The 14,761-nt window shown below is 40.3% G+C and overlaps 1 protein-coding gene across 5 annotated transcripts in view; it reads right to left on the bottom strand.

Moving 5' to 3' along the window:
- The window catches only part of atrip (ATR interacting protein), a 50,412-nt gene that overhangs the window by 13,969 nt on the left and 21,682 nt on the right, over positions 1 to 14,761 (bottom strand). For all 5 annotated transcript variants that reach the window (XM_068051894.1, XM_068051898.1, XM_068051896.1 and 2 more), the window contains 5 exons: positions 12,979 to 13,713; positions 7,651 to 7,793; positions 5,240 to 5,331; positions 3,608 to 3,694; positions 2,490 to 2,742 (listed from right to left, as the gene is read on the bottom strand). In XM_068051894.1, coding sequence (XP_067907995.1) covers positions 2,490 to 2,742; positions 3,608 to 3,694; positions 5,240 to 5,331; positions 7,651 to 7,793; positions 12,979 to 13,713 — 1,310 coding nt within the window. The remainder of the gene's footprint in view (positions 1 to 2,489; positions 2,743 to 3,607; positions 3,695 to 5,239; positions 5,332 to 7,650; positions 7,794 to 12,978; positions 13,714 to 14,761) is intronic.

The following is a 14,761-nucleotide window of genomic DNA, read 5'->3' as shown; positions in this document are numbered from 1 at the left end:
TCAACGTTCTACTTTGTTTCTTTGATTGTTTCTTGCTTTTCTCCATTACTAATATAAACCCTTATTAAACGATGATCACTCTTACCCAAATGAATCCCCATAGACAAATGGTCCACTTGACCCATCTCACTCCCCAGCAGCAGATCCAGCATTGTCTGCTTCCTAGTTGGACCGAGAACATACTGGTCAAGGAAGTTCTCCTGAAAACATTGCATAAATTCCTCCCCCTCATTTCGCTTTACTCCAATATTATCCCAATTGATAACTGGGTTATTAATGTCCCCCAGTATCACCACTCTGTCATTCTTGCACATCTCTGATTTTCCTGCAGATTTGCTACTCTATCTCGCACTCTTTGAAAGCGTAGAAACTACCCTAAGTAGAGTGGCTATACCTTTCGTGCTCAACGCTAACCAAATGGATTCTGTCCTTGACCCCTCAAGCACATCCTTTCTTTCCAACACTACAATGTCTTCCCTAATCAGTACTGCCACCCTTTTTTCCTTCCCTAACTTTTCTGAACATTTTGCATCTTTGAATATTAAGCACCTTGAACATTAAAATAATAGATAGAGCAAACAATCAAGGAATTAGGAAATCATGAATGATGAGAGATAGTGACAAGTGTAGACATTATTGTTCTGGACTGGTCCAAAATGGAGTCGTAGTTATTCAACTGATAGTATTAACTGTCATATTGATCACGACAATCCTGTTGCTTGAGTATGAGAGGCGAACATCTCGAGAAATGAGAACCAGATAGCCAAGGCAGTTCAAAGTAATCAAAGACAGAAGGACAGACGATAAGAAATAGATTTAGTTACTGACTGATTACATACATTCAAAATAAAAAAAGGAATGTTGAAACATGAAAAGAAAACCCAGGTGTGAAGGAAAATTACTGAAGGGGAAGCACCATATGACGTCATGTGCCAAGGGGGTGCCAATATAGGAGAACCAGGGACTTTGGCAGAACTCAGGAACGTGTAAATAGGCTGTTGTGCTTAGTTTTCAGTCGTATAATATCCCAAGAGGTGCCTCGTGTAATAGCTGAAAGGTATCCAAATCCGAACAGAACATGACTACACATGATCATACCCTACTTGTGTAACTTCTCCTCACATTAAGCTTATTAAAGATGAAACAAGAAAACTCTGACATCTAAAGACTCCCACTTAATCCAACTTCGCAATTAATGAATAATGCAACAGTTATTGCATGCATAAACTTGTCACATTGCAGTTAGATCCTCTGACCAGTTTTATATCTCCCAGTTTTGCAGCTTGTGCTGCAGAGAAACCCCTACTCTAAGTTTGGGAAGCAGAGACAGACATGTTTTGTCACATAACTATAAATAATATAGGACAAAGCATTAGATTATTACTGCAAAATCCATCATGTGAGTACAAACAAGTTGATTAGGAGGAATGGAAGAAGTTGAGCAAGATAAAAAGGCAGCAAAATAACCGGAACATGATCCCATGATGGTTGTTTAGACCAATGTATCATTTGTGAGGCACATAATCCTACAAACCAGAAGGCTTCAGGTTCAATTCCGTCTGTGCTGTGTTAATTGGCATTAGCCAGTTGCAACTATGGACGATTGGCTTCAGTCAGCTTGGACACCAACCCCCAACCATCCCCATCCCACCAGGGTTAGGAAGAGAAAAAAATAAACTCATTCTTCATCTTCAGTGATATTGCATGATTTATTTGGAAAGTGCACATATGTGGATACCAGTGGGGACAGGCTATAAACCCTTCAAAGTTGAATAGCCTGTCAACCCTCACTGTCTGTGCTCTAACATGGAGAATGACCCTTTGGATGGATGAAACAGTGGAAGGCTCCACTATAGAAGTAGCATCAAGAGAGGGAGACAACGATGAAAGAGGGAAACATTGGTTGCATAAACAAAAATAATACTATGAGGATGTTCTCAATCTTTCATATTACAGATTTATAACTCACTACCATATTGTACTTGGAAATGACTGCTTATTCAGAAATGAAACTCATTCTTGTATCCAATTGCTCTAGAAAAAAATTGCCTCATACTGCATTGTAAACTTTTATGATTCTATGAATCTAATTATATCCAACATTTGGATTATACTCAGCACCTTGTAGAGAGCAGGTCCACTGATGACTGGGTTAGAGAACAAAATCAATTGTGAATTAGCCTGAAGGCTTTTCCAGCTGGCTTCACGCCATCTGAACAGTTCTGCCTTTCAAAGTATTCTTTTTCCTATCTTCCATAATCTTACTGCTTCAATAGAAAGATCGCTACCATTTTCTTAAAATTGATGTGTTATCAAAGGGGACTTTGGGATAGGGTGAGAAGTTGATTCGGTCACATTGCTCCATGAGTAACAGACAGGCTTATATTGACTCAACAGCACTTTTCTGTTCCTGAAAACAAAATGTCTGCCCTTAGACATGCTTTATTACCCAAATAAATCAAGATGCCAAATTACAACAAACCTCTCACCTTCACTTTCTTCTAGATCTGGTACATTTTTAAAAATAGCTTTGATTCCATGCATAACTTGATCATATAGGTGCAGCACATCCAAACAGTGGTCTGTAAAATTTTTGTCCCTCTGTGAAAGGCAATGCAGAAGCAGAACAGTTTCTCTTAGGAATTGCACCACAGCTTGATTACCCAGTGAAGAAAGATTCTGTTGGGATATTCGAACAGTAAGCCACTGTCGATGTAACATGACTATTAAAGTCTTCAAGACCTGCATAACAACAGAAATAGCATATAAACAGTACTTATCACGGTTAGTTCTTGCTTATTCACAATGAGTGCTACATTGCAAGAAAACCTCCAATTTCCTAGAGCTTGCCAACTGAATTTTCAACTCTGCCAAATGTTCTCTCTCAAAGCATATATTCTCCAGCATTGAGGAAGGATGGTCTTGATGCTGGATGGTTTTTCCTGTCAATGTCATGCTTCACTGGAAGGTGAAATCACTGAAGGCTGACATAAGAGCAACATATTTGCCTGTGACATCCCAATGAATGGGGGAAAAAAAATTAAATGTGTATAACAGAAACAAATATGTATGACTAACAGCTCTGGGCACTAAACTTATAAAATGTCTCGTTGGACGTCAAGTACCTAACTGCATGAGGAACTAAGCTACCTAAAAATTGTTTGAATGTTTTGGTGAAATTGCTACAGGCATATGAATAAAGTAAAAGCTTCAATGGTGTTTTGCACATATTGGAGAACACTCAGATAATATTTATACCACAAATGTAGCATTAGAACAATGTATTTTCACCTCACACTGACACTACAGTGATAATCTAAACACAGCCTAAATCTGGAGTCAGGGCCTGACACTGGACATCATAACCATAGTGTCAAAATGGGCCCCAAATCTGGATTTTCCCTACACTAGTCTCAGTTAAGCAAAAGCTGCTTCGTCCTGACACTAAACTTGTACTGCATCCTAAATCAGCTTTGAGCAAACAGCACCATCAGTTTTTGATCTGTGAATAATTCTTCAGACTGTCTATTTAAGACCAATTAAACAGATGCTGGGTCTCTACTATAAACATTCAAATCATTTTTTGCATATCAAGTTCCTTGCTTACCTCAGTATTGCATGGACAGTCTGATTCAACCAACGCAGCGCTGGCACCAGAATGGGACAAACCAAATTTGGTGAGGAATCGGACAATCTAATAAAGTGGACAGGTCACAAAAAATAAATTTTTGTTTTATTTCCAACTACATTTTTTTTGTTAATAATTACATACTTTATCTAAAATACAAACTAGGAAATAATCAAAGCACCAAAATAATTCATCAACATTACCACGAAAAAAAAACTAACTCCTGACAACGCAGGATGTGCGCAGAGCGATCGCGGACATCATCAATGTGTGCGAACATTTGCCAGCCTGCCAGAATACGTGCATGACGTCACCACCCCTCAAAAGCTGTCTCCATTCCCCTGGCTCCCTCCCAGCATCCCTGATTCAATCGCCACTTCACCTTGCTCAATCCCCACCACACCGCTGCCTTCCCTCAGCCACTCGTTCCTCCACACCACCAACCCCCCCTCCCCCCACCCCCGAAACTACTGGCTCCCGCCCCACTAGCCGCCCTAACTCTCGGTCACTCGCTCCAGGGCTCCACGCTTCCTGCCTCTCCGCCTTTCGCTTCCGCCCTCGAGGTTTTCTCTTCCCCAACCCACCGTCCCCTGCAATCACCAGCCACTTCCCCCACCTTAGCCGCTTGCTCCAGACCTCGCCAATGCTCCCCCGCCGCACCCCCACCCCCCAGGGCTGACCGTTCCCAGCTCCTCGTTACACACCCCCCCCACCCCGCTCTCCAGCCGCTCGCTCACTTGTTGCTCCCCCACCCCCACACCCCACCCCCCACCGGCCCCCAGCTAGTGGCTGGAGGGAGGGCCGGCAGGGGGTGGGGAGGGGGAACAGAGAGACAGTGTGGAACAAGCAGCCGGAGGCGGTGGGGAGTGGTGAGGCCAGAGTGACTGGCTAAGCGAAGGCAGCAGGGAGCCAGCAACAAAACGGGTGCAGGAGGAAGCGGCAAAGAGGCGCGATGGCAGGAGGCGGCGGGGGTGAGACAGAGGCAACGATGGCAACCATTGAGGGGATTTTTGGGTAGAATGTGTTTTTTGTGATAAATTGGGCAGTGCCATCTTTAATCCTGGCAGCTGCCTGAGATGCCACAGATAATGATGTTTCAGTGCAAGAGGCTACATTTACGCATGTGCTAGTACTGTGCCACCTAGTGGCTGCATTGTCAGCAAATGCAGCTTGGCACAAAAATCACAACGTTGCTAGTTTTGTCATTTTTCTAAACCACGTAAGGTTGACTTTGCTGCTCCAGATCAATCTTATGTGACTCCAAATACCCAAATTAAATTCTCAACAAGATTTTATAATTATCTAATGGATTAAATGTGATGAGAAAAGAAAAATGCAAGTACCCTAATTGTGACATTTCTTACGCACAGCTGCAAAATACGAAACGTAACATTTTGAAAAAGCTGTGCCACAACTACATTAAGCTGCAAATCTTATTTTCAGTTCAAAAGAATATGAAAACTTTTTACTTAGTTGTTCCACAAATTATGCTGCCATGAACATCAAAATACTTCAGGTGAATGAGTTGCAATGAGTTACACAGTGTACACTCATCATTACCAAACAGTGGTTTGCTAATTTATCAGTTACAGTATAATTTCTAGAATTTACCTCTTGCTCAAGCTGGAGCCATAGCCTATCTGCAGCAGTGCTGTCAGGTCTGGAGGAAGCATATGTGTATAGATTAAGAAACAGGCATGACGCTGGAAGGAAAGAATACAATTTTATTAAATTTTAAATATCAAGAAAGTCAACATTATGGAACACTGTGTTGCTTTTATATTACAGTCAGGTCATATAAAGAGCAGAACTGAAAATTGTAAAATTCCACGTCATAGAATAAATCAAATAATTAGCACTCTTCGGGTGAAGTAAACAATGCGAACGTGAGCTGCACCATTTCTGGGTGCACTGTAGATATCATTTAATTAATATATTCCTAGAGTCCAGCGTTGATTTTAGTTGTATCAAGTCGCAATTAAAACAGTCACTGATGCTACAGTGTGTTGGAGCTCAGGTATTATGCACCATGGAGTAGCAAAACCCAACGCTGCAACTTCTATTTCCTAATCTCAGCAATGCTTTCCTGTGGATACCCCTTGCAGAGGTCAGATGCTTCCTCACAGCAAAGGAAATTTTGGGCACTTGTTATTCTGGGCTACCTTTACAATACACCCAGCAGTTGGGAACTGCTCTCCATTCCTTCTTCTCAGCGAGGGATAGTGTAGCTTCTCACAGCCACAGGAGGAACAGGAAATGAAGCAAATAACTTGCAAAAAGTAGCTTCCTGGATAGCTTAACTGGCAAATGCATTATGCAAGGTGCTAGTGATCCACAGGGACGAAAATGTCCCAGTTTTAATCCCTGATCTGTGAAAGTGCTATTACAATTGGCTTTGCACATCAGACCAGAGAAGAATTTAAAAAGTCAACGAGGATTCTGATAGCTATCCAGCAATTCATGCTAGGAAGTGGGCCTGAGTTCTAGATTGAGGAAGGATGGGATCAGGCTCAGAAATGATGCCTGGTTAAATAGTTCATCACCCAGGGATTATGGAATGCTTTCTAGAACAAGGCATATAGGGCATATAAAAACAAATCATTTTTCATCAATATGCTTTTCAAAAATCAAACAAATTATCCTAGGTAACACACCTAACTTCAAATTTGATGCAGTTAATTAGTTGTTGGTAGCACAGTAATAATTATAATGATATCTCCATAGAGCAGTCAGCCAGAGCAATCGTTTCCACTGCCACTTAGTTTCACCATTAACAGCTGCCATCACTTCTGAGCAACCGAACACAAAACAATAGATGCGGGCGCAAGATAACAATTCTTGTTATGCTTATTTATGAAAATGCAGATCAGCACCCAAAATAACCCATTGTTAGATATTGGTTATTCTGCTACAGACATTTAGATTAAGACAAAAAAATCTGCAACTAACATGCTATATTACTGATAGCCATGACTTTCCATATTTGGCTGCCATATTTACAAAATTAATGTCAAAAGATAAAACAAAGATAAAAAATTCATCCCAATGTATATTCATTAAATCACAATCTGTCCGCACAGGCTATCAGAAATATTAATTACAGAAATAATGCAAATAAATAAAACCAACATTCACATTTTTGTTGAAGTTTCAATGAAAACTTGTATTTATAAATGACCAGCCACGCAGAAAACGCCAAGGTGTGTTAAGGTGAAAAAAAAAAGCATCTAGTTTCATTGTTCCCGTCTTGAGGACTGACAAGGTTTTGGATGTCAGCAATGAAGGTCGTTCAATTTTGCAGCTTTAAGAGGTTTTTAAAAGTATCAGGAAATATCTTGTTAAAATAAATTTAGATTTGCTAAGAATAGTTAGGGTGTGTTTGCACACATCTGGAGGATAGAAATCTCTTTGAACTGAGCCAGTGCTGATATTTTAGAAATTGTGTCAGGATACCAAGATTGGTACCTAAAACAAGGAAGGAACCTTCAACACCTGCTCAAAATAAATGGCAGCTGGACAAGCACAGACCCATGACAGACATCGCTCAAGTGTGTATTCTTCAGCTGACACCAGACATACATTTTATACATTCTTTCTGGTCTTTATTTGAGGTGGCATAGTTCAAATTTTAAGTACTTCTTTTCTCTTCCACAAATAACCTTCAAGCAGAATATTTTTCCTCATTTGCATGTGCACAAATATATTCCAGTTGAGCATTTGCTGTGCAAACCATTATCATTTGTATATTAAAAGTCAAAGATATTTTAGTTCTGTGACTTCTGCCATTGCTAAACATTCCACTGACAGAATTAACTGATAGCATTGGAAAGTATATTTTACTACTCTTAATCGCCACTCAGTCCCCTTCAACTTTTTAAAATATAGCTGATCTAGGAGCATTTAATAATTTTTCTACATTCTGAAAATGCACATGCACCAAGCTTGCAAGCAGGACATTTGACCCGGAATCCCCCCCAAAAATGCCAAAACAAATCAAATAGTTAAAAGCAAAATTTTCTCACCTGACTGGGAACAGAACGTCGAGGCCAGTTCCACATGATCTGTTAGATTTGCTAGCAGCTGGACAACAAGTAGCACAATGGAGCATGAAGAGTCTGGCGACAAGCATCGCAGCAGCACTTGGCTGTTTAATAATTGGTGGAACCTGACAGAAAATCCAAATAAATTTAGCCAAAGCAACTGAAGCGATAACTACAGCAACATTTAGTTGCTAAATGGCCATTTCTTTAGCATTAGCATGCTCTTCAAAAGCAGTTGGGCCAAGAACTAAAATCACAAGAATTTCCTCTTATTGACTCAAAGGCAATTTTGAAAATAGCAGTCAAACATACATTAAAGCATTTTTGGTGCTCTTTTTAATTTCAACCTCTAGCACCAAAGTGGTTAATTTAAATGCCAATCATCCTTTCACACAAAAATACAATACTGTTACTGAAACAATGTAGTGTTGAACAATCTTGTTTGGCTGCTCGGTTAGAGGGCAAGGGAGGGGGAGGGGAAGATTGGGAGAATGAGGATTATGGGGGGCGGTGGGGGGGGAAAAAAAGAGGGAGGACGAAAGTGAGGAAGGATGGCGGGGGCAAAGGCAAGAGAGGGTGGGGAGAAAGAGGGAAGTGGAGAGGGAGGGTGGGGAAGGCGGTGAGTAGGGATGAGGGAACAGAAGGGACAACGGGGCAAACGGAGACAGGGTAAAAGAACGAAAGGAAGAAAACAAGTGGGTGATTTTAAGTCACCTGATTGGTGGAAACAGGATGGTTGTGGCCCTAACATAGTTGTGCTGCATCTTCTGCCATTCCTGGGGGCCTTCCACTGTGGGCCCCCAGGCATCTGCTTAATTCCTACATGTAAATTGAGATCCTATGATGTACATAGGACCTTCATGCAACTTCAGGGTTGAACTGGGTGGAACGTGCACCTCAAACATGTCTCCCAGTTGCAGTGAAGTAGAAAAAGCAAGTGTAGAATTATTTTTGTGTGACTAGGAGGAGCAGGAAGGCTCTTTCAGGCTCCAAAATTATACTGTGGGTTACTGCCACCCCAGGCTCCATGATCAGTCTGTTCCTCAGATCTACTTGCCAGCCAGCCAGCTGGGCAGGCCACTGACTCACCCGACACTGCATCAGCCCCGCAGCTGATAAGCAGCAGCAGGGCGCTGTTCAGAACATGCAGCTTGCCGGTGGCATGATAATGAGGCCCAACCCTCAATGTCTTTGGCCTCGTCCCAACCAGAACAGGTAAGTGCTCTACCTGCTCCACTCCTGGAGTTAAAATCTATCACATAATGTCTGGAAATGCTATTGAACAGGCAGCCACGAGTAGTTGCACGAAAACATTTGATTATCTCTGCCTTCCCAGTCTCCTCACGGAAAAGAAATGACTCATCTCCACTGAGCAATTCCCCCTTGCTGTCCAGCCGAGAAACATTAACTAATATGGAGAAATCACAAGTCATTGGTATGTCAATGCCTTTGTCACCTGTTCAGTCATTCAAGGATATAGATAGGTTGAGCGAGTGGGCAAAATTTGGCAGATGGAATACAATGTGGGAAAATGTGAACATGTCCACTTTGGCAGGAAGAATAGTGAAGCAGAATATTATTTAAATGGAGAGAGGCTGCAGAGATCTGCAGTACAGAGGGACCTGGTACACTAATCACAAAAAGTTAGTATGCAGGTACAAGTGATTCAAAAATCAAACGGAATGTTGTCGCTTATTGCAAGGGGAATAGAATATAAAAGTAGAGAACAAGAAATGCTGGAAATACTCAGCAGGTCTGGCAGCATCAGTGGAGAGAGAAGCAGAGTTAACGTTTCAGGTCAGCGACCCTTCTTCTGAATTTTCTGAGTATTTCCAGCATTTCTTGTTTTTATTTCAGATTTCCAGCATCTGTAGTATTTTGTCTTTAATAAAAGTAGAGAAGTTTTGCTACAGCAGTACAGGGCCTTAGTGAGACTATATTTGGAGTACTGTGTACAGTTTTGGTCTCCTTAGTTAAGGATATAATTGCACTAGAAACAGTTTAGAGAAGGTTCACTCGACTGATTCCTCGGACAAAGGGGTTATCTTATGAAGAACAATTGGACAGCTTGCATCTGTATCCATTGGAGTTTAGAAGAATGAGAGGTGATCTTATTGAAACATACAAGATCCTGAGGGGAACTGACAGGGTGGATGCTGAGAGGATGTTTCCCCTTACGGGAGAGACTAGAACTAGAGGACAGAGTTTAAAAATAAGCGATCTCCCACTTAAGACAGAGATGAGGAGACATTTTTTCTCCCAGAAAGTCGTTAGTCTGTGGAATTCACTTCCTCAGAGAGCAGTAGAGGTTAGGTCATTGAATACATTCAACGCTGAGTTAGATAGATTCTTGATAAATAAGGGAGTCAAGTGTGATGGGGGCAGACAGGAAAATGGAATTGAAGCCACATTCAGATCAGTCATGATCTTATCAAATGGCAAAGCAGGCTTGAGGGGCCAAATAGCCTATTCTTGTTCCTAATTCGTATGTTCATATGTTTTAGAAGTTTAAATTATTGTAAGAGCATTTCAAACACAAGACAGCAGTTATCGTGGTGACTACAGCTGCAGCAAATGCATACATTTAATCAATGACCAATCATAACTAGAAATACTGAGTGGAAAGCACTTCACAGTTAATGAATTACTTTCAAAGGCAAAGGACAGAAAGACTGTAGACAGTCAAAAAGAATCAGTCACCCAATCAGAAGACAAAATCAATTCCTAGCATTAACTGTTTTTCATTTGAAAGAGAAATAGAAAATAGGATCCATGAAGATAAGTCCTGTCATAATTTAATTGTGAAATATAAGTCTTTCATCAATATGGCATCACTTTAAATTTCTAATGATGTAAACCACCATATAGGGGATATGCACAAATCAGGAAACCATGCAAACATCCTCTTCAGTATGCTTTCAAAAAGACACCTTACAGCCCGACCTTCAATCTTCTTATGGCTAGGGGAAAAGCCTCTCCCAAGTCCAAAGTTTCTAGTGTGTTAGGCACATACAATATAACTGTGATAAAGATCACAGTGAACAAAAGGGCATTTCGAAGAATGATCTGCTTCAGAGAGAATTATTCAAATGACAGCCAATATCAAAGATTTTTTGATAAAGTTGCTTTAAAATCTGTTCTAAAATGACTAATCACTAGCCTCTGGCTCCCAGCAACAAGTAGTTTTAGACAACAAGCAACCAAGCTGCAGGCAAATTTAAAATGTTACTTGTGATTCTAATGAACTGGCCACAGTTGTTAGCAGTGGTGTGCCATAGCACGGATTGTCACCACCATGGAGACCAATGCTAAAGGAACGCCCTGTCTTCTCGCTCAATGATTTTGAAGGAAACCTGGTAGCCTGATTCCGGCAGAATATTCAAATAAAAACTGACCAATAAAGGTGTCAGTTTAATCATCCAATGATACCCCAGTCCCTTTGTATGTTACGAGCCAAAATGATTTGTATCATTTGAGTAAACCTGCAGTTCATGAGATTGGGATGATCATTAAACCTCTTCCCTTACAAAGGAAGACTAATAGTTCGGGGATGATGAGGGACAAAGTACAACTATGCTTTCAAAGAGCCAGCAAGGGCACAATGGGTCAAATGGCCTCCTTCTGTGCTTTAAGTTCTATGATTTTATCTATGACACTTAGGTTAGCGTGCATCATCCAGCCTCTATTGGTTATAAGACTTCTAGTGGGACGACAAATATTGCACAACAGCACTCTAAATTCACTCAGGTATACACGAAGTTGAAAAACATAGGCAAGCCCAGCAAACACCATGCCAGATGCTTCAAAGAACTGCTTCCTAGCTCAAAAAAAAAGCAAACACAAAAGATCAATTGCACCTGCAAAACACATGATCATGTTGTGGAATACACAGTCTGAATGGCTCAACTATATTCCATAAAACCACTGAACAATTATGGCACAGAAGGCCGCCATTCAGCCCACTGTGTCCACACCGGCCGAAAAAAACAGCCGCCCAATCTAATCCCACCTTCCAGCACCTGGTCCATAGCCTTGCAGGTTACAGCACTTCAGGTACATGTCCAGGTACCTTTTAAAATAATTGAGGGTTTCTGCCTCCACCACTGTTCCTGGCAGTGAATTCCAGACACCCACCACCCTCTGGGTGAAAAAGTTTTTCCTCATTTCCCCTCTAATCCTTCTACTAATCAACTTAAATCTGTGCCCCTTGGTAACTGACCTCCCCGCCAGGGGAAACAGGTCCTTCCTGTCAACTCTATCTAGGCCCCTCATAATTTTGTACACCTCAATTAAGTCTCCCATCAGCGTCCTCAGTTCCAGGGAAAACAACCCTAGCCTATCCAGTCTTTCCTCATAGCTGCAGCTTTCAAGCCCTGGTAACATTCATGTAAATCATATAATATATATTTTATCCATATAATCACAATGTAATTCAGCATTTGAAAGGCTGAGCAACAGTGTAATCAGAGCCATCTGTAGATTGGATAGGCAATGTTGGTTAACACACTAGTATAACCATAATATTTATACTGTTTTCTAATTTTCATATTTTCTTGGAAGGCTCAACCATAAGCCAATTTGAATTGCTGTCACAAACACATAGAAAAGTGAAGTCTTGTTTATCATGGTTAAATTAAATAAAGCAGTTCATGTACTTTTAAAGTACTTCTGGCTGCATCTAACTTATTTCATTCAGATACGAAAATTAAACTAGATTTCTAGGTGCAGGCTGTTGTTGCAGCATTATACAATATAAAAAAATCACAAGATAAACAAATCTGCAATTTTACAGTTAATTGATGGAAAAGTTGTAATAGCAAGCTTTTCATAGCATTTTACTTGGAAGTTTTGTTACAGAATCCTTTCAAAATCTAGGCAAATGTTCCAAACCTGCCTGTCACTATCATTCATACTGTATATTATTAAACATATTGTTTCAGCAGCAGAACAGATTAGACACTGCAATGACAACCACATGTTGTGTTGACATACATAGATTTGGCCTTCACAAATTTTTCTGACAGTCTAGATAGTAAAGCTAGTCAACAGAGAGGGCATCACAGCCAAGCTGGATCCAGTTTACATGTGCGCACTTTCTGAAAGGGCTACTCAATAATGATCAGGATTAAGAATCAAAGGCCATTTTACCTAACCCAGGAGAGCTAATCATAGTACGTTCACTGTTAAACCAGCTACTGTCATCTAACTCAGCACAGAAAATCTGGGATTTTCTGATCTGGAGTTAGAATTTCACTGACAAGTATCACTGTTATTAACCACAATGAGAGATTATATTCTGCATTTCTTTACCTGTACAAGAGTTCAGCAGTAGCACTTTCAGCAACCTTCCCTAAAACTCTTAGGCTTTGGTTCTGGAGACTTTCTCTTCGATGAGACACACTTATAACCACAGGATCAGAAAGCTGCAGCAGCTTGTTGAACAAGTGATGCTGGGGTTTCTCTAGGTCAACAAATTCCTGTAGTTTTACATGTTCCTCTTGATGCTTGGATGGCTCTTCCTCCGCTTCATTTCCTTGCCTGGTTGGCGATGCATTATGTTTATGTAATTGTGTGGCACAGACAGTGTCACCTTCAAAGTTTTGACCAGAGGTAGGGACCAGCAAGGACTTCACAACCTTTTGACTATGTGATACAAGGTGATATAAAACACCAAGTGCTGCAAGTGCAAAGTCTTCCAAATTATTAAAAGAATCATCTGTATTTGAGGCAGTAAGTTCCCCAGAACTGGAAGGGCAGCAGTTTCTGCTTCCAGAAGGGCTCCTTCCTGCTTTTTCAGTCTGCAAAGCTTGATAGTAAGTACCAAGGTAATACTCTGTTAATGGCAAAAGGTGAACTGCACCAGGCAAGTCATTTTGACTTCTCAATCTAAGAGAAACTTTTGTGGTGTCCAAATTTTTTTCAGACGATTCCTGGTCAAAGATGAGCATATTAATGCCACACATAGCTAAGTGCTGAAGGTCACTTAGACTTGAAAGGGCTCCTTTTATTCTAACTTCAGCAGATTTCCCAGTTGATGAAGAGCCACTGCAAAGAGGAGAGATGTTATTTTAGTACATTTTTATTCTCTACCTTTTCACTTTACACATATTCTGGATAGTTCCAGTGAAGTCTCCACTACAACTATTAATCTAGATCCATATTAAGCTGAGAGAACTTGGTAAGTTGGATTGCATCTCTAGAACATGTCCATGTAGGCCAAGTTCAAATATCACTGAAGACCACTGAAATCCAGGCCTTCTGCGTGTAATCCAAATGCTCTGTACTGGAGCTACTGGATACTGCAGGGAAGTTTCAGTTTGAAAAAATAGCATACTTTGTAGATCAGTCACTTAACCACATTTTTTTTTTACATTTGAGCAGTTTTTAACTTTAGAGCTTTAAGAGAGACTAAATATAGTGGCAGTTACATGCACATTGGAGCAGTATCCTATTACCACCAGAAGTATAATAATCCAAATGAAACATGTATTGTTGTAGTGGTATGCTTTAGTTGATATTGAGAATAAAAGGAATTTGGTTAAAAATAATGCAAATATAACAAATGGCAGCAAGAAATAGACAAAATTAAGTTTATTTGATGATTGTATACAGAAGATTTTCATATATAGAGGTTTAGGAATAAATGAAACGTCACTTAAAATAAATACAGCATGTTTGAATGTTAAAATGTACATAATATATATGTAATTTGTGTAGGGCTTGAAGGGATGCACTGCAAGCCAGGAAAGAGGTCAAGGAGAGAAGGCTAACAGAAAATGTATGGATTAGAGAGATGAGGTCTCAAGGTTTGAGAGAGTTCATGCCCTGAGAATTTGGGAATAGAATTCCTATGTCTGGCACCTAATTTGCCTATCCATTTGCTTATCTAAACATAGAAAGGTTTTGTTATAATATATAGTTGGAAAATAATTTGATGTTTTAAATATTGCTTTATTTCCAAATCCATTTCTTTTATGAGCACTGCACACTGAATGCACTTTAAACACCAAATAACTGTCAAGAATAGGATCTTATTTTCTGAACTAAACTGAGCAAGGCAGGTTGAATGCTCAAAACATTCTTATCTATCTTG

This window comes from Heterodontus francisci, chromosome 19, assembly GCF_036365525.1.
Source record: "Heterodontus francisci isolate sHetFra1 chromosome 19, sHetFra1.hap1, whole genome shotgun sequence".
Classification (NCBI taxonomy): domain Eukaryota; kingdom Metazoa; phylum Chordata; class Chondrichthyes; order Heterodontiformes; family Heterodontidae; genus Heterodontus; species Heterodontus francisci.
This window is presented reverse-complemented; position numbering and strand designations above follow the sequence as displayed.